This window comes from Streptopelia decaocto (assembly GCF_964273445.1).
Source record: "Streptopelia decaocto genome assembly, chromosome: 4".
Lineage (NCBI taxonomy): Eukaryota > Metazoa > Chordata > Aves > Columbiformes > Columbidae > Streptopelia > Streptopelia decaocto.
Window position 1 is genome coordinate 24,009,128 of NC_138658.1, and position 19,579 is coordinate 24,028,706.

A 19,579-nucleotide genomic window follows, 5' to 3' on the forward strand; every position below is an offset into this window, starting at 1 on the left:
CTGGTCGTGTGACACAGAGGGGGAAAGTCATCGACTACCCCTTTCCCTCTGACATCCAACACTTCCTCTCCAACTTGCAATGCAAAAGTGTGTTTTTGTGAATGGCTCAATGTTTTTTGGCATCAGAAGGTCTGTCTCTACGGCAGCACAGCACCTGTGGCTCACAGGAAAACTGCTACTTTAAGCCATTGATAGAGGCCAAAAGTATGGAGCTGTTTTATTAAGAAGTTAACATTTAAGTCTTCAAGGAAACTCATACATTTTTTTAAAACTGTGGTTTAATGAACGTAAGTAATTTTATTGCAGATTCTTCTCACTCAACATTGGAGAGAATTTTACTAGTATATTGTAAATCTATTTATAAAATGACACCCTTATTTAAAACAAAATACTATCTCTTTATGGCTTCCCTGCTGTGTCATCACATGGAAAATATCTTACAGGGACGGCAGGAAAACATGTCATTTTAATATAAAAAATAGCCCATTTTCTGGTGGAGATAAGCACAGAAAAATGAGATAAAATAAATACCATTTAACAAATACTTCCGTTTCCCATAGATCCATTTTCTGTTACTATCTGGCAATATTTTTTCTGTTGCTCTTCCTTGAAAGACTCTTTGACCTTTTTCCTTTTCAGTCCCCCATCCCTGAAAGATATAGAAAAAAAACAGTCTTGAGCTCACTGTAAAGGCAGAAAAATGTTAAAAGATTTTGACTACACAGTCAAAGCAGTTTTCACCCTAAATGCTGGCTTTTGCAATACAATGCTAAATGATCTATACTCCCAGGATTTACCATACAACACAAACAATGCCTTTCCTTTAATCCAGCACTGAACAGGCAAATAATTTATTTTCACCAAATATTACCTGCTGGCTAGATCCACCTGTCAGCTCTATTTCTCTTTTTGTAAAATATTGTCTATTTATTCTAATGAAGCTGTGCAAGGAATAAAGTAATATTTTCTCAGTCAGTAAGGGTGATGGACTACAGCCCAAGCAAAGCTCATCTGGAAGAGGTTTTAAAAGAATCCAGACTACTGTTTCAGAATACAGAACATGTAAATATGCTTTAAACTCCACCTCAAAGGTCTTGCTTCTTACCAAGGAAGCACCGACATTCCTCCCCGAGCAGCAATGACAGCCTTGACTCTGTTGGCAAAGTGAACAGCATCTTCTCCCTCCTGAAAAAATATGTTAATGATTTGCTTTGCAACTTGAACATTTTCTCCATGTCTCACTTTAGGCATCACTTCTGGTCAGAGAGCAAGAACTTCAGTTTATGCCAGGCCCACAACCCAAATGTGACCTGCAGGGCAGCTCCAGCTGGTCCTGAGGAACACCGCCTGGTTTGCCACCATTCAGTGTCAAAAAGAACCAAGTGGAAGGCTCTATGGTTTCTGGGACTGTCTCAAACAACAGAGTGAGGTGACAGGTCTGTCAGAGCGCAGGATGCATCTGCTCCCAGTACTCCACTAATGGTCTGAACACACTGACAGGATCACCTTGGAGGAGATGGGGTGCCTTGAACAAGGTTGGGGCCTGGTGCTTTCAGAATCAGTGAATTATTGCAGGTCCACAGGAGTCTGTTTGCCCAAAATGCAGAGGACTGATGATACGTGTGTTACAGCAGCTTCTCTGCCAAGACTAGGGCTGAGCAAAGACTGGGGTAGGCAGTACCAAACTGGGGCATTGTTGAAGCAAAGGCCTTGGCATCAGGTCAGTATCCAGGGCCAGTGGGCTGAGAGGCTGTGCCAAGTTGTGGGCTAAAGCCACTGGGCAAAGGATTAGCCAGATATGCTGTAGGGACGAGAAGCAAGGAGGTGACACAAAGAAGGAGGTAGAGGATGGGACACAGAAGGCAGAAGTACCTCAGTATGAAGGGCTGAGTCTGTATATCAGTTCTGGAGTGAAAAAGGGAGGTCTGTGCTAGGCTGAGGGGCAAGACTCCCGCAGCATAAAACCACATTTTAACATCTCTTCTAGTCTGTGGGAGCAGAAGGAAGCAAGGCAGCTGCATGGAAGAAGCTGTGCGGGAACAACAGGGAGCGTGATGCAGAAATGTCTGAATCTCTGCAAGAGTAATTTTTAATTGAAAATAACTAACCTGCAGAAATCCATGCTCACTTAAGACTACAGTGTTGCTTTCTGGCCTTTGTCCATTAAGTTGTCAATAAAGATTCACAAACATGATGCCAAATCACGATGCCTAGTAATGCAGACTTCCTCCCAGACAACATTTTATGAGCATTTTCAAAACATATGAAAGCCTAAGTACCTCTTTGACCATCGGTGGCAGGTACCACACATTGCAGACAATAGCCCAGCTGGTCATCACATTAAAAACAAAGGTCACAAAGGAATGCTTTGTGCTGTTCCAGAACGCATCTCCAAAGCAGGGGTCATACTGGAAGACGAGAAGAATAAACAAAAGGGCATGATCTGCTACCTTAGTTTAAACCACATAAGCCATGCAGTCACAGCTTAATTTGTGAAATCGGCGGCAAATCTAATCACACCTCCCCTAAAAGCAGCACTAAATTCAGGGTAAAGCTCCACATTTCAATGTTTATCACAAGTTTATAACAGTTAACAAGGCAATGCAAGACCCCAAACTATAAGAGACCCACTGAAACACATCTCAATTATAACCAGATAGATCTACTCAAAATATAAAGACTTGTCATCTATAGATATGCTGACTACAAAGGTTTCCTTGATAATACTTACAGCACCTTTAACAATTTCCATAAGATTAGGCAGCATTATCATTCTGGTAGAAATAACTAATGTATCTAGAGCTAGGGTGACTTGGCTAAAGCTACTCAGAAAGCCTTGGAAGTGCCAAGTAAAGTGCCTTTCTTCCCAGAGCACACAAGAGCCAGGAGCACTAGGACAGAAAGAGCAGGCAGAACTGAACACACAGCACAGCAAGTTGCCACTGTTCTTTTCAGGTTGCTCATAAACAGTTGTAAAGACATCTAGTGAAATATTTCCCATACTGCACTGAGCCAAAATACATTGCACACTGTGAAAAGATTCCTTTTTTCTCAGGGCTTATTCAGTGCCTTATTCACACAGAATAAATCTCTTCTTAAACTTTATACATTTACAGCTTCTCTGACTTGACAAGCTCCTGCCAATAATCCTTCCATGTTTGGGAAACTGCAGGTACATTACCTTGATTGCTACTGGATAGATGGTCCCTCCTACCTCAAAGCTTCCCTTCTTAAACATCATTACTGATGTGTTATTTATGCAGGTACCTAGCCAGAAATAAAACAGAGTAAGAGTTTAATCCACTCTAAGAAAAGTATCAGCAAATGAATCCTAAACTGTTTTAAGGAGACTTAAGTTGCTAAAGGATAAAGTAAGCTTCAGTTCTGAAACATAACCCCAGAGACTGTTCTCAGTTCCATTATGCTACACACTAAAGCAAACAGACTGTCATAAAACTGTATTTTTAATACAGTTTTAAAATTAAAATTATTAAAATCTGACATTCAATATCTCACAAGAGCTAATCAATTCTACAGATTAAAAGCAAACACATCACTTGTAAAGACTGGGATAATAAACTGAACTTAGTGGCAAGAAGTGAGCAAAGCAATAAAATCAATATATTTGTTTCCTACCTTCTGGAAAAATTAAAACAGGTAATTTGGCCTTATCTGCAATGTGTTCTCTAATTCTGTGGAAAGACAACAAAATTTCAGTATATACTTCATTTTCATAGAGGACTTTCATATTTGGCCAGGAATCTAAACATCCGTCATCAGTAGCCTGAGCCAGGATGTGTACTAGTTTCCTGTCTTTATCTTGGGGGTTTTCTCTTGTTAATCACATGAGTAGGTTTTCTACAAAACTATATGCAGTTTTATTTCACCTTTTTAACCCAGTTAACACAAAGCCAGAGAACAGTGGCACTTGAGGCATATAAAAATCGTTTCCTGTTTATCTTTGACAGGTTCCAGCTAAAAACACAGTCGAACTTTCCTCTGACTGAAATATATTCCAGACTTCAAGTTTTCTTGTCTTCCAGATTCATAACATCAGCTTTGTATAATAAGTATCTAATGATTCTCCACATACAGTTAAGAGATAGGCCACTATTTTACTACATATTCTTCATCACTTAAAAAGAAATGTATTACCAATAACAGATTACTGACACACAAAATCTGTTGTTTTCTGAGACACCCATCTTTCCTATGACTCAAAAACATGCAGTTCCTCTCTAGTCTGCATTAAAGAACAAGAACATAACATCAGATACCAAAAAAAGAAGAGAAAGATCCAGCACAGGGGAACATTCTCCATTTTATTAAGGACAAACTGTCATAGACACTTGCTTAATGTTAGCTGTGTTGCACCCTATTCCATGGAGATTTAGGATGACTAACAACAGTCTGTGCAAACACCCAAGAACATGAGAACTGCCACAGTGACTCAGTCCTGCTCACATCCTTGAAGTCCAACCTGCTGCCTCTGCCAGGAATCCATACTGCAGGCCTGAAGAGCAGTATAGGCATCAAGCAAACATATTACAACACCGCCCTAGGATGCTCTTCCACCTTCTGCTAGAGCAGCTACGTGATACTTTCATCATATTCCACCCCCTCCCCACCCCGAACTTGCTTAATTCCTTCTGCAAACTTCTACACATAAGGCTGATGAGCATTGAGGATGTTTCTATTTGAGAGAGCCAGTCACAACTCATTAAACTGAACACCTACACAAGCAAAAACATAAGCCTAAGGTTAAGATTTGCTACGATCAGTCTACCTTTATCCCATACTCACAACAGATATAACCAGCATCTTGGTGCTCAGAGCTGATGAAAAACATACCAGGGCAAGGCATGATATAGGAAGCAGATGTGCTGACAGAACTCCAGTCTGTCCTGACATCCTGAATTGTCAGCCTCAAAAATGAACGAGCAGGTTTCTGCCTGTGGCAAACAGGGCGATTGTGTTAATGTGGAAATTCCCAGATGTTGTAGTGCTAACAATCAAAAGTTCAGAAGGTGATTGATACACCCTGCACCTTCATTGATGGAGCAGTTCCAGACCTTACACTGATGATAACCTACAGCTGCCCACAAAACAGATGCAGGGTGAGAAGAGTGTCAACTCATACTTGGACCTCATGCAACAATTAAGCAAACACCTCACTACCTTACTTTTTCCTCACCAGATGACGGTCTTTCAGTTCTGAGCGTTCAAACAAAACATGCTGAGTGGTTTGCATGCAAGATCTTAAAACGAGTCCCAGAAGCCCTCCATGTGTCTGGCTAACCTGCAAGCCCAAAAGACATTGGTTACTATGCAAACACACGCAGATGATAAAATTCTGAATATAGATGCGTTAGTTTCTAAGCTCATTCATTAATTATACCAACCCTCTTAGTAATAACTGTGCACAGGCTACTGTTTTGCGGTCCTGAATATGAGTTTGAATTCCATCAAGTCCCACTCCCTCTACCAGTAATTTTATCCTTTATCCAACACTACATCTACAGACATCTCAACATTACCAATATTTACCGACTCTCTTGTTCATACCAAGGAATAGCATCCATCGCTGGCCAGGATTAGAACATCTAATGGAGACGTGTGGTTGGCTACACAGATGCCTCCTCCCCGCGGTCTGTTTTCCCTGCAATGACAACCATAAAAGTAATTACTTGATGTTTATGCTCCAGACTACAAGGCCACATCAGGTGACCTATCCATTTAGCATAGACCCGCAATTGAGACTCCAAGTGACAAAGCCTTTCAGGTACACAGCTAATCTGCAGATCCACAGGAAGAGGAAGAACACAAAACATTTTAAAACACTAATATCACTATGAGATATGTTGAAACTTCTGACAGTACATTACACCAGATAAGTCATCTTCCCTCATATTTTCAAGAGTCCCTTCATATTTTAGTAGTTTTGGCATTTCACCCAAACCAGTACCCTTTTAGCAGAGAATATGTGACTTCACTGGAGTCAGCATTTTAGCTTCCTACATTACCATTCACAGAGGCATATATTGACACTAACATTCTAAAATGAAAGATACTAGAACATGATTTTTGTTGTTTCATGAAGCACAAGCAAAAACATATTTCAGAAGCCTCCATGACAAGTATCTACCACTAAGCAAGCAAGATATAGAACTTCTTGAAATATCATCCAAAACTTACTTTAAGAAACAGCATGAAGATTAGTTACCAAATAAACTGGATAATAGAACAGCTGAATAGTTTGTGGCAATGTTTTTGCATGTGATTATAATGTGTTAGTGGTACACATTGAGAAAAATGTCTAAGTGCATATTTAATCAAGAATACTGTATTACTCCACTTTCGCATACCCTACCAATACACAACAGAAAACACGGTAGGGCATGCAAACATCTTGACAGATTCTAGACCATCTAAACAGCTTCTTGGATCAAACTGCACCATCATAGTACCTGTGCAGTAATGGAATAAGAATCCCACTTGGAAACTGGAGACATTGAGTACTGCAAGAAATAAATACCCAACCAACAGCACCACTCACCTGTTGTGGAAATGCACCAGACCACCCAGAGTTCGGACACCTAATGCAGCACACATCATCTGAACCTGGTTGCTCAGCCAGCATTTAACCCTAAAAGAAATTAAGCCACATGTACATTTCCAGTCCTATGTACTCACTCATAAGACAACATAATGTAAACTCTCCAACTTATTCCCATTATGTAAACTCCCCAACAGTGCTATGCAGGAGGAGTTTATTGGGTATTAAAAACATTATTTGGTTCATTCTTCTACTGTAATCTATTCTAAACCCACCAGATTCAAAGCAGAGAAGATAATAGGCACAGTTTTGTTTTACAGATATTCTCTGGAAGCAACTGCTATTGACTCATTCATTAATATCCATTAAATATAAAAATATTTAGCTAGTGCATCACATTTGATTTTTTTTTTTTTTTTTGCACAGACAGGACGTAACTATCTCACCGTATTAATATGGAATTACACATGATAGATTATTTACTTGCACTATTTTGACTCAAGTAGAGCATCCTCTTTATTTTCCACCGTAAGATGCGCCTCCAGCAGTATCTATCTGGCTTATACTGTAAGTCTGCTTTCAGATGCCATTGCCATACTCTCTCTCATAGTGCTTTATGACTTTACAGTAGAGAAAAATCACCCCACAATAGTCCACATGAAGCCTCAGGACTCAACATCTTAATGCAAATCCCTAAAGAAATGAAAAAAAAAAAGAAACTGAAACATCCCTCAGCAAACACCCACCTGCCATTTGGAAACTGTCTTACTACTGTAGTGGCAAAGACCAGCAAGAGGATGCTGAAAACAGCTAAGCAGACACTGCAAAGTAAAATAATCTTAATTAAATGCTAAGAAGCAAAACTGGATCCATTTTGATCCATTTCATGATGCTTCCCTTCGCCATCAAGAGCATCTAAATGGCAACACAAACTAGTTAAGGCCAACAGGATAACATGAGCACAGATTTTTCACTCAATATTAAACTGAACACAAAGCCTTGTACTGCCTGAAGCCTGTCATCCAAAAAGCACCACCTCCTGATCTGAAGTGATCAATTGGTAAAGAAGCTATCATGTTCAGAGGATGGTGAGTAATGGCTTGTGTTCTTTAATGCAGGTGACATTTTTAAGTTCAAAAATGGACAAATCATTTCATTTTTAAAAACTTATCCAGAGATTTCAGTGCATATTTCTACTCCAATCAGTGAGGTACAAAATAATGAAAATTAAATGCCATTGGTTACTAATTCCTGAGCAAAAAACATATTGAAGCCACTTCTACATAAATGCTGTCTTCTTAAGCTTCATGTCTAAGTTTACACACAGGCTTACATGCTCTGCTATATGATTGACTGGTATGAAATCCTTCTATGCACTAGTGCTGTATTTTGAATATACTGGCCTTCCATCAAAGGAATAAAAGCTCCTGCTCTTGACAAGATTACATGAATATTTGTAACTGGTCAATGTGATAAAGGCTGGTTTTGCCTAAAAGAATATTCAAAAAGCCTGAAAACCAAAAACGTCCCATGTGGATGTCTCTTCATTTTCCATTTAGCCCTGTGTTCCCAGAACACTGGCTTTGCTTCAAATCCCAAGTCTCCCTTCTCTCTTACTCAGACAGGCAGAGCCTGATCCTTTCAGTTGAAACAGTTGTTACTTTCCGTAACAGAAAGGTCTCTGGGTGATTTTTATGAAGTTTTGCTGGATTTTAAAACCAAATTAAGACGTTGCATAGTAATAAAACATATGCAACATGAGAAATATACCTGTTCAGCACTATTTTTCTTTTGAGGATATTTGAATTTCAATGACATATTGGAAAAAAAGTCACGCCAAGTTCTCCTTTCTGTGCTAGTCAATAGCATATTATTGCACAGTTTTTGTAAAAAGTAACATGAAGAACTGATCCCAGCAAATTACATCTGGCTCACCGAAAAGGCAACAGGAGACAGTACCGAAATAGGATCCCAAAGACCCACACAATGGTCAGTTGCCAGCTAACATTGTGCAAGTTGGCGTTGGTTCTGCTGAGTAGATTCCAGGATACCAGCTCCTCCGAGTAGAACCGCCAGGTGACTTCATCTTCCGCAACTGCCTCGCACCCCTTCTTGGAGAAGTACATCACATCAGCAAGGTTGAAATGTCCTCGGCAGTGGCCAGCGATCTCCTTTTCCATGGAGGTTTCCTCTCTCTGGATGATCCCTGCATGAAGAAAATGAGTCTTCCTTCCACACAGTGGAACGGACAATACAGATTCCAAAAAGAGAAAAGTACACATGCTTTTTAGAAACAGCTATCCTACTCCAAGCACCATAATTGCATTTTTATAATTCATTTATGTATTGGCATTTCATTCCACAAGTTACTTCTCTAATCTTATGCCATATAACACCACTAAGTATTCAGAGGGAGCTGTAAATGAAAGCTTGAGTGTAACAGCTCCTTCATTGTCATCTACCAAACAACGTATTTACACACATATAGAAATGCCAACCAGTGCACTGCCAAGACTGCAGACCCCTCCTCATGCCATGACTCCAACTCAGCCACTGTTTGTACCATTGCTCTTCTTGCTGCCCTTGATTAGTTTTACTTTTTCCACAATATTTTCCCAGCTGTAATGAACACCTTCTGGTAGTTTTTCTCAGAGCCTTCTCTCTTCCCCCAACTCTTTTCCTTTAAGAGTCACTTCACTACTATTACACACCAAAGTGTCTAGGTTTTTTTACCCCAAGATCTACACAGTGTAACAGAGAGGCATTGAGCAAGAAGAATGACAACACATTCATGCTCCGTGTCTATAAAATTACACCTCATAGGATGGCCACACAACAAGTCTCAGTGATGTTTGCTGAGGTGACTCTGAGACCAGATTATTGCCTGGATGGTTACAGTGACTAAAATGGTATCGATTCATATCAGCTAACTTTTTTTTTGGCAGGGGTTAATGGACAACATTAAATGTATTTTGAATAATGCATATTTAATTTATCTTAATCAGCATACTAGCACCTGGTCAGAATCACAAAACTTTTCTCCGGCTGCACTTTTGTGAAGCCTTGAATGTCCACAAAATCCTCAGACCTGCAAGTCATTAACTGACAAGCCAAACAGTCTACATGACTAATGACTAAAAATGGCACTACAAGTAAAAGGATTATTATGAGAAATTTTCAGTTAAAAAATAAAGGAAAAATAGTTGAGAAAAAAAATATTACTCTCTCAGCTTTTATCCCCATGCCTAGAGAACAGTGAAAATTGTAGCTGTGATCCATGGGATGGTGTATTGCCTTTACTTGACAGACTTTGTCTTTTTGCATTCTGGGAATTACAAGAAGCAAGAGAGAACCCACACAGAACTGTGTCAGGGGCACAGAATACTCATTCCTTCAAATCTTGTAAAGAGAGAGAACTGCTGGAATCAGAAAATACAAAACACTCCTGAAAAAGACGACAGCTTCCCAAATGCTTATCAGCAACGTCTTTCTCTAACCCCAGTAGTCTCTAACACCATTTATTAAGAAGACTCAGTCACTCACAGCTTCTCTTGCTGATAACATAAAGTCTTTTTTGTAGGTTTGTAACTTCAGCAGTTATTTGCCCGTCAAACTCTATTTTGGCCATTCCAGTTTTCTTACTTAACAGAAACATGAATTGTATCTGATGTTAACTCTTTTTCTGGATAAGGTATTAGAATAGTTGCCCTTTTACAAGAGGAATAGTACTATGTCACCTTCATTCACAGATCTTACCAGTGGAGATTAAATTTTCAAGTGCCAGCACCTTCTGCTTTTTCACTCCCTCTTCAATCTGCAGGGTGGCCCACTGTTCCCAAAACAAGAAAAGCACATGTTGATGGTTTTCATTTTGTCATTTCCAGGCATTCTGTAGTTACCTTTGGTGAATTGTCTGAGCCTCTTTTAATGAAAAGGTCTCAGATTTTAATTTTTCAAATTCACCCTGATGGCTGTCTTGCATACCTTCCATTTCATTTTTTACACTAGTTACCTTTATCATTGTCAGGAAAAGTTGTTTGGCTCAAACTTCTTTTTAGGACATAGGCAGTTGTGTTTTCCCTGGAGCTTTGTGTTGGTTTTTTTGCTTTTTAAACAAAGAAAAAAAAAACAACAACAAAAAAACACCACTCAAATTACTGAGCTACCTGAGAGACCCTAGAAGGTCCATTGGTCCGAAACTCTCTCTTGCCCAGTTAGTTTCAGGCAATACACTGATGCAAAATACTATCACTGACATTACAGACATGCTGGAAAAATAGATCTAAAAATAGATTTTAAAGAATAAAAGAGAATATCTCAGCTTCGGGTCGTTCACGCACTTTCTGTTAATAGAAGACCAAGGAGCAACCATGTAGTATCTGCAGTATTTCTGAACTAGTAGTTTTGGTAATCTTTCACCTGATCCTGTCTTTATCTTTTTGAGCTAAACCAAGTTTCTCCTCCCTGTGCAAAGCAGCATAAAACTCCCTTAGCAAAAGCAAATATACTGATATGCCTAATTTTCTAAGTTTTCATGGTTTTGAATGTTTTCATAATACCTATGGAGACATATAAACAACAGCTTTCATCAGTACCATTATAGATCTTCCCACATTTATGTCGAGATATCTGCCCTAACAAAGGACATAGTATGCTTGTGTGTAGGCTCTGCTCATTATTGAGGAATCAACAACCCACTCAACTCTCCCTATGCCCTCCCCTGTTATTAAGGCTTCCCACCTACAGAAGATAAGGCTCCGTCCTTCTGCTTCAGGATAAACTCTTGCTAAACAGTCTCTTCCCCTCTTACTGACATGCACAGCCATTTGTGTCACCACAAAGCTTGATCTCAAATAGTCTTCACCACATTACAAACCTGATAACTTGCATGTGTCCACAATGTCAACTAACTTTTTGCCATTCTTAAGTTTTGCGTGCTCTCTACCAGTTCCCTCTGTAGCCATTGAAATTTAAGTCAATAACAAAAAGCGATACTTTATCATGGCATAATTAAGATATTTTAGCTACTCTTAGTTGATTTTTTTTACCTACCCTTAGCTGACTTTTTTACCAGCCATCTTAAAAGAAAATAAAAAAACAGAAAGAAGAACGGGCAGTGATGTGGTATTTTAAACTCCATGCAAACTATCTGTTATAACTCCATGGAAAAAAAAAAAAAAAACAGATTTTCACCTAGCCTATACTCTCCAATTATTCCCTAGGAAACATAAACTGGTCTATCGTCTGTCTCAATCTTTTGCAATACATGGAGCATTGCAGAAGCAGGGAGCCAGGGGATGTCATGAAAACAGCAGCCTTGAGAAATTAAAGAATATATGGCACGGAACAAGAATGTTGCAAAAGAGAGTAAAGACACATGTTGCAAACTTAAGCTCTTCAGGATGTACTGCTGGTCCTCACCCCTTCCCCAATATCCTCTAGGACCTAGCTTGCCAAATAACATCCTTTGCCTTACTCTCTGCTTTCCTGTCTCCTGCCTACCCCCCTTATCTCATCCATCACAGTCCACCTACATGAACAGGTAGCTGTTTTGGCAAGTGCTGCCAAAAATAAGTTTGCTTATACTGTCTTCAGCAGTTCAGAATACATCAAGGTGGCTTGGTTTTGGTTGCCAGCTGGAAAAAGGGTGATAAACACTGACCAAGGCGACTCACAAAAAATATGTTAACTAATTCAAATAAACCAGACCAGTCAAAACCAAACAAAAATTTCTAAAGTTGACTAATAAAGTCCTGCCAGGCTATTACCTAGTGCCTCATAGCACAAACAGGCAGCTGAGGCAGCAGACAAAGGCAGCTGAGAAGAGTTTTCAACAGGCGAACACTTACACTTAAAGGCTTGTTAGCTTGGAAAAGAGCTAGTTTGAGGGCTTATGACAGCAGCCTATGAAGTCTGGACTGGCACAGAGCAGGTGCATAAGGAGCAGTTATCCATTTTCTCTTCCAATACAAGAACTAGGGAGCATCATATGAAAGTGCTGGGCAGGGGGTATGAGCAAGAAAAGGGTAACATATTCCACAAAACGCAGTTATTGTCCAGGACATATTGCCGAAGATCAACTGAAATGGGAGTATTTACATAAAACCACAGATGCAAATCATCATGGGACACAAAGCCACCTCTCCTAACTCATGAATCAGCAAGGGAAGCTGAAGGAAGAAGTAACAGGGAGATTATTTCTGACAGCTCTTCAGCTTTTCATCAAGTAATTGAGTTGACCTGTGTCAAAGCCAGGCTATCAGTCTGCGCCAACTCCACACTGACCCAGCAGAGTAGTTTCCATGATCTTCTGCATTTGATGGCATCCATATATTTAATTTGTTTATAAAGGATTAAATACAGCTTTATGATAACCTTTGTTTGGCACAGTATTAAGACAGAGCTGTTGTGCTGGTCTTTGTTGCAAAACAGTAATGAAAGGGTGTTTTAAGTACCTTACAAAACCACTGATGTTGCAACACAGAATTTAAGTGTTAAATGGAGAAACTTCATTCCTAAGTTTGCTGACCAAATGGCTACTCAGGTGCTGTGCTTTCCTCCCTCGCATTTCTGAAGTGATGAGCGCACAAGCAGTCCAAACATCCAGCAAGTGATCCCGGCTAGAATACTGAAGACTTGACACCTTAACTCCAACGGCCCATTCATTTGACACTTCCTATAATTACATTCTGAAAAAAGTGTACCTAGTAACATCATAATATTAATTACTGTCTTCATAGTACACAACATGAAGACCTATACAGAATGTTCATTTTTTAAAAATCTCACTTCTTCTGGTTTTTTACTCCCTTTTTCCTTTTAAGTACAGCTCAGTGTGTTGTTCAGTAGCTCATTTTTTCCGTACTCTGTAATAATTTGGTTTTGCCTCTCTTCCTTTCCATTTGCATGTTTTACTACTTCGTCTCCCATGTTCTCACAAAAGCTTTTTCTAATTACTCGATACACTGGCCTTCAGGCAATTACTTAAATGTAAAGTCTTCTCCAAAGAGGTCTGTAGGTTTTTAGTGCAAGCTAAAATCACCATTCAAGATGAAACACTTACGACCTTTTCATCCAACAGTCCTTTCTGCCTGGCCTCATTCCATCCTTTCCACCAAACTCCATTACAGACAAGCAAATACAAAGTTATGGGAAAACATGTTATTCCACAAATAAAAGCTTACAAGCATATTGGAAAGAATAATCTTATTGGAAACCAAACCAAATTATTTTTTATCATTTCCAGAAATATTTAGAGGTCAAATAAACAGTAATAATAGTAATGATGGGTTAACAGTTACACAATTGCGAAATCACTGTCTTGGAGATCTTTTACTATTATACTATCCATTGTCCTCAAAAAAAAAAAAAAAAAAAAAAAGCGCACCCCCAAAACCCAACAACTACAAAACCAAAAAACCCACAGACAGAGTAACCCACCAAATTTTCAAACCTTGAGTCTTGCTTTTGTAAAAAGGTTTGGTTTGTTTCTAAAAAAAACAAGTATCTAGATTCCTTAATGGAGAAGGAGCAAAGAGTACAAATTCAAGTCCTTCCATACATGGATTACATCTTGCCCATGTGTTCCAGTCACCATTTATACTACTAACCTATATCAGTGAAGTCAGGAAATCAAAATTATGTCATTTGCCACCACTACTCAGTGCTTAGCAATGGATCTGCAAACTTGGGCTTTATCCTAAAACACCTACAGCTCCTAGGGCTGCAGGTAACACAACTTTTAAAAGTCCTTAAAGTCCTTGATTTCAATCTCTACCCTTAGAGGAAAATGAAAGAGGTTTTGCCCTCTGACTCATCTAAAGTTGTAAAAAGCAAATCTAAAGTGTTCTCAGGTGAGAAGTTTTCTATTAATTCTCCTGGTCTATGCTGGTCAAATGCAACACAATGGAGAACCGAATCATAGTGTTCAAGTTTGGATTTTTGGTGAAACACCAACCAGTTGTTTGGTACTTCCTAGAATACCAACATTCCTGTGATATAGTCAGTAGTGTGCTAATACATGACTGAACACAAAAGGCTGTATCTGATAACGTTAACAACTAATATAATTACTTATTTTTTTGATAAATTTATCCTCCACATTGTGAATACAAAAATAACATGCTCATAACCTGTTATAAAAACTGTGGAAAGAAAAACATTTAATGTCCTTTTCCAAAGACAAGGGCCTTCCTATATTAAGCACCTTCTGGGTGGGTCAAATGTCCTTTCAATAGTTGGTATGCGCAGAGGAAAAAAAAAGATTTTAATGTCTGCCAACTGCAGCAGCAAAGCTGTACAAAGACCTCCTCAGGTTTGTGTTTGATAAGAGAGAGCCTGATGAAATTAATTCCACATACAAGTGCCGTAAGCCTCTTACTCAGAGTACTGATAAGAATTTAATTAGCATACCATTGGCTGATTAAAAAAAGTATCACATCTAAAACCCAATATTACATATAGCCACTAGAAGCAATTATTTCCCATTGACATCAGTATCTGAGAAATCAATTAAGCCCTGATGGCTGCAGTCATATCCACTATGCTAAAGAATGTTTGTACATCTGAAGACAGTCCCTGCCAAAGAGCTCTTAATCAGTGTTTAAAAAAAAAAAGAACAGAAGAATTATAAAAAGATGGAAATAAAAAAGAATTTGAAAGGTAAGATGGACATAATATTAACTGTTCTACATTGTTACAGACATGTTCTACTGCACAAACAGATGGCTCAAACAGCTTCATAACAGTAATAGCAATAATACTAATTTCTGCTGGAAAGACTAAGTTAATTTACTGGAAAACTGAAAAGCTTCACTGTTCAATATGATGAATTCACAGCACCTACTTTTAGCCACTGATGAAAACATGACAAGTCAGACTTGAAAAATTAAGAACAATTCTACCTTAGAAAACTACCCTAGAAAACTTTTACTGATATCAGCAGGATCAGGATCTTAGCCGTGACCTGTTTATCTCTAGAAAAAGTATGCTTTTAGTAGGTGGCATGCATTCCTCAAGTCTTGTACAGCAGAACTTGTGACTACTGGATCCTCCAGATTTAAGTGGAAGGAGCAAACACAGAGTCAATATTCTTACCTAGAACAGCATTCATTAACAACATGCAATTACAATAATCCAAATAAACCCACTGAAAATTATATATATCTAAAAATACATGTTCTTGTTACTTACCAACTGCCATAAATTAATACATCTTTTTATTTATATTTGACTTAACATAAGTATAGCATGAAGAATTATAACCAGCTTGAACTAGAAGCAATGTATCATGGAATCTCTAACTCAAGAAAACCTCAAACAAGTACCAGAGTATAAACCAGCACATAACTCAATATCATTAAAGACACCATTCAAAAGAATTGGCATGTAAATTAAAGCTGTGAGCAACGCAGCCAAGACTCTCAAAGTCAAAGGAAATCCTTCTGTTGACTTTTATGGCATCTATATCAAATGTACATATTTTTTTGGTTTTTATTAAACATATCTTAAACACATACCTTTTAACACATTTCTCAACTTACCTCTAACACTTTTATTATAATTTTCACATAGAGATGAGAAATCCCTAATGACACTCTAAATATTGAAGGCAACAAAGCTAGCACCACAAACAAAATCATCCAGATAGACAAAATCTTTACAAGGCCATAGACCTCTCTGTTTTCTTCCATGCTTGCTTCTTCAAAATGCCAACCCACTGCCTTTCTGAGAATAGTTGCTCATCTGCAGTGGAGAACCCAGCAATCTTCAAGAAACAGAGACAAATAAAAACTACACATTCTAATAGCCAAAGCTATCTCTAGGAGGAGGCTGTTGCTGTCAGAAGACTGCTACCACAGATGCTCTCAATGATAATGTCCTTTTTAAACTTTGTCCCACCCTAACTCCACCTACCTCCTTTTAATTGATACGCATTTACTCACCAGTTATAACATAGGGGAGAGGAAAAGAAAAACATGACAAGTAATAATATATGTTAGGTAATAAGATACTGCCAATAAAGAAACTTGTCAATGTGTCAATGAGTTTTCACAAAGCATCCCACCAATAAATTACAACACAGAACCAAGGAGGCATGGTTTTCAGACTGACTAAACCAGGGGATATATAAATGTAGGCGTAGTTACCTTTATACAGTCCTAAAATTACATTTCACCCTTTGAAGGCAACCACGAGGCTGACGTGGCCCCCAATGAGAATGAGTTTGACACCCATGGCCTAAAATCTTCTCTTCTAAAACATTTAATACAAACGAAGCACTTCCCCAACTGACATTTGCTCAAATTAGCAACTTATTTGGTTAGACTTTCTACTTCATGGTGAAATGACTGCCTCGTTTTGGTATTTGACCAAAGGAACCAAACTGAAACTTGAGGTGCAAGTCAGGCTTTTTTTTTTTTTTTTTTTTAATAGCACCTGTGAGATGGAGATACAAATTTCAGCAGGCAGGAATTAACAATACAATAAAACCTTCTCCACTCTTTTACAAGAAATTAGCTAAACTGTATTCCAGGTCTACAAAATGTACTGTGGTGAAGTAACAAGTCACCTACATTTGCATTTATTCAACTGCAGTATTTAAATACAATAGATAAGCAGGTTTTTATTCCTATCAAATGCCAATAATTTAATTCAGTATTTTTAAGAAAGCCCCAGTTCAGTCCCTTACACCGTCCCCTGTCCTGCCTTTCTGTATACATCACAGAAGAAGAGGTCAGTAACTGTCCCTCTAGAATCTAAGAGGAGCCCACCAGCTGCTTATTTACAAATTTATCACAGAATAAGTTATCTAACCTAGGTGGAATGAGCATTTGGGCCATGTCTTCCAAGATACTGACATGTCGGTCCACAAAAGATCTTTCCTTTGCATGTGCTTACATTAGCGTGTTTGACTAAAGCTGGGGCTGTTGTTTTAAAATGTCCCCATGTACCACTATTTGGTTTATGTTATGGAGCAGCCTTTGAACATGCAAACTGGCTTCCTCAGAAGAGAAAGCAGATCCAAAGATGCTCTGTACAAAGTGCACCAAATACTCTCCAGTCAATAAGAGAAGGACAGATATAAGTGGGCTGCACCACCACTAAGTCCTCCAGTTTATACCAAGCGTCCCGGCACCAAGCAGCAGGCTCTTGACATGTTACAAGCTCGTGTGATACGACGGCATTCTTCTTGTGCCACACAATGAGTCAAGTAGCTTTTGTATCTCCAGATTTGCTGCTGATTTGCCATCCCTCAGGTCTTTGTAGCTGTTTCACATCTTCTTCGGCAATCTAACTTTTGCATCTCCTGTTCATTATTAGTTGCCTTACCTTCTCTCCCCTTGCTGAACTTTCTGAGCCTTTTGTGTCTTCTGCAAAACCTCACTGGTTTGTTTTTTGTTTCTGCCTTCCCATTGCCATTTCTGTCAATGGCAACCTCAGTTCCCCCACTCTCCCATTACACTGCTGCTGCCAGACACACCATTACCCACTATTTCTTGCCTGCCTCACCACAAGCTGCTTACATCTAGTATATCCTAGCATTGTCATCAGACACATGAAGGTGTTACTATTTCTGAAATTCTTCCTCTGGCTCCAATTGTAGCACTCCTTGGTGTTTCTATGCAAGTTTTGCCACGCTACAAAGACAGAAAAGCAGACTGATCTACTCAGAAAAGTCCTTTAAGTTAATGACACAAAGTCAAGAAAGCAAACCTAGGCTGATTTCCATACATCTTGTAACACATTTGTGGGTACCAGGACCCAAAAGACCAGAATAACCTTAAAGATAACCTACTGCACGGTAAGCAACGTCAGGTGGAATATTTATTTATGGAAACCATACTGTCTTCACACACTAAACTGCAAATGTCCCCTCATACTCTCACTGATCTATGTCTGCTGCCCTTTAGGTCTGCATGGATCCCATCTACACCACAAAACACATCTGTGTTTATAGTTGACTGCAGTCAGATTTTGTTATTTACAGTTTATCTCTGGCCAACAGTTGAGTTATGAAAACACTGAAGAAGTATGTTTACATATTGCATCACAGTAACACAGCTGTGACCACACAAGCATCACTGTTTCCACACAAGACAAATGCAACAATTACAGAACCTTATTTATCATATCCTGTAGCTTACAAAAGGCTTACACCTTTGTATTCCAAAAGCGTGGAGTCCCACTACATGTTCTGACTACATTTGTCTCAGCAATGTAAAGATGGCCTCAGATGTGTAGGCATTATGTGACTGCCAGTACATATCTCATTTATTGTCAATATACACTTGTATATGGTTTGCATATTGATGCAGAATACAATAGAATAATTTGTCAATGCCCAACATTAGTTGCATTGATTAAATGCATTAAATCCTCTCATGTTCCTGGCTTAGGAGTGACTGCAATCACAGTACAGAGCCCTTTGAGGCAATTTCTGAAAACTGTCAGCATTCATGTCTGTTTTCACTGTTCTCTCCACAAACAGCTATCCAAGCTGGTCATATCTTGTTGCCTCCACTATGGCAACATGGTCCGTAACAGAGTCATTTGTTACAATGCATCACTGTACTTCTCTTGAACTTATTGCCTGTTTGTTTAATGCCACGTGACCTATATTGCAAGAAATGGAGACTAGCTCTTCCCCGTTAATCTTGACAATCATTCTGTATCACCTGTAGACTCATCACCACCCTATTCAGAGATCTAGATGATTTATGAATGTGTTGACAAATAAAAGTCTTACCTGGTCCCTCTGTCTACTGTGAGAACAAGTAAGAATCCCAACAATTTCTCTCTTCTAAATATTGCCACCATTTGCAGATATGTTAAATAATACTTAAGGAATTTTAATTAAATGTAAATATATCCCAAATTCATGGAAACATCTCTTGAAAGACCAGAGGAAAATGCATCCTATTCCAAGAGTCAGGAAATGAATGTCTAAAGCTAAGAATATGCTTACCTATAGTCCTGGTGAGGGATGAAATCAAATGTTTGCTCTCCTGAAGGGGGAAACCT

At 38.8% G+C, this 19,579-nt stretch overlaps 1 protein-coding gene across 5 annotated transcripts; it reads right to left on the reverse strand.

Annotated features, from left to right (window-relative positions):
- Window positions 1–200: 200 nt before the first annotated feature.
- LOC309439321 (glycerol-3-phosphate acyltransferase 3-like) lies at window positions 201–19,566 on the reverse strand (the record flags this gene model as incomplete). 5 transcript variants are annotated; one of them, XM_082051760.1, is made up of 12 exons in its annotated part: window positions 201–649; window positions 1,106–1,185; window positions 2,280–2,408; window positions 3,182–3,267; window positions 3,637–3,692; window positions 5,184–5,299; window positions 5,566–5,659; window positions 6,557–6,646; window positions 7,303–7,377; window positions 8,492–8,762; window positions 10,313–10,385; window positions 19,524–19,566. In XM_082051760.1, 10 exons carry the CDS (start codon window positions 8,734–8,736, stop codon window positions 535–537), a joined length of 1,086 nt encoding a protein of 361 aa, XP_081907886.1. In that variant the 3' UTR covers window positions 201–534. The 5 variants fall into 5 exon arrangements, with proteins under 5 accessions (XP_081907886.1, XP_081907882.1, XP_081907883.1 ...); XM_082051756.1 differs by lacking the exon at window positions 19,524–19,566 and adding an exon at window positions 16,099–16,248; XM_082051757.1 differs by lacking the exon at window positions 19,524–19,566 and adding an exon at window positions 16,099–16,218 and having other exon boundaries at window positions 8,516–8,762.
- Between the last annotated feature and the right edge of the window lie 13 nt (window positions 19,567–19,579).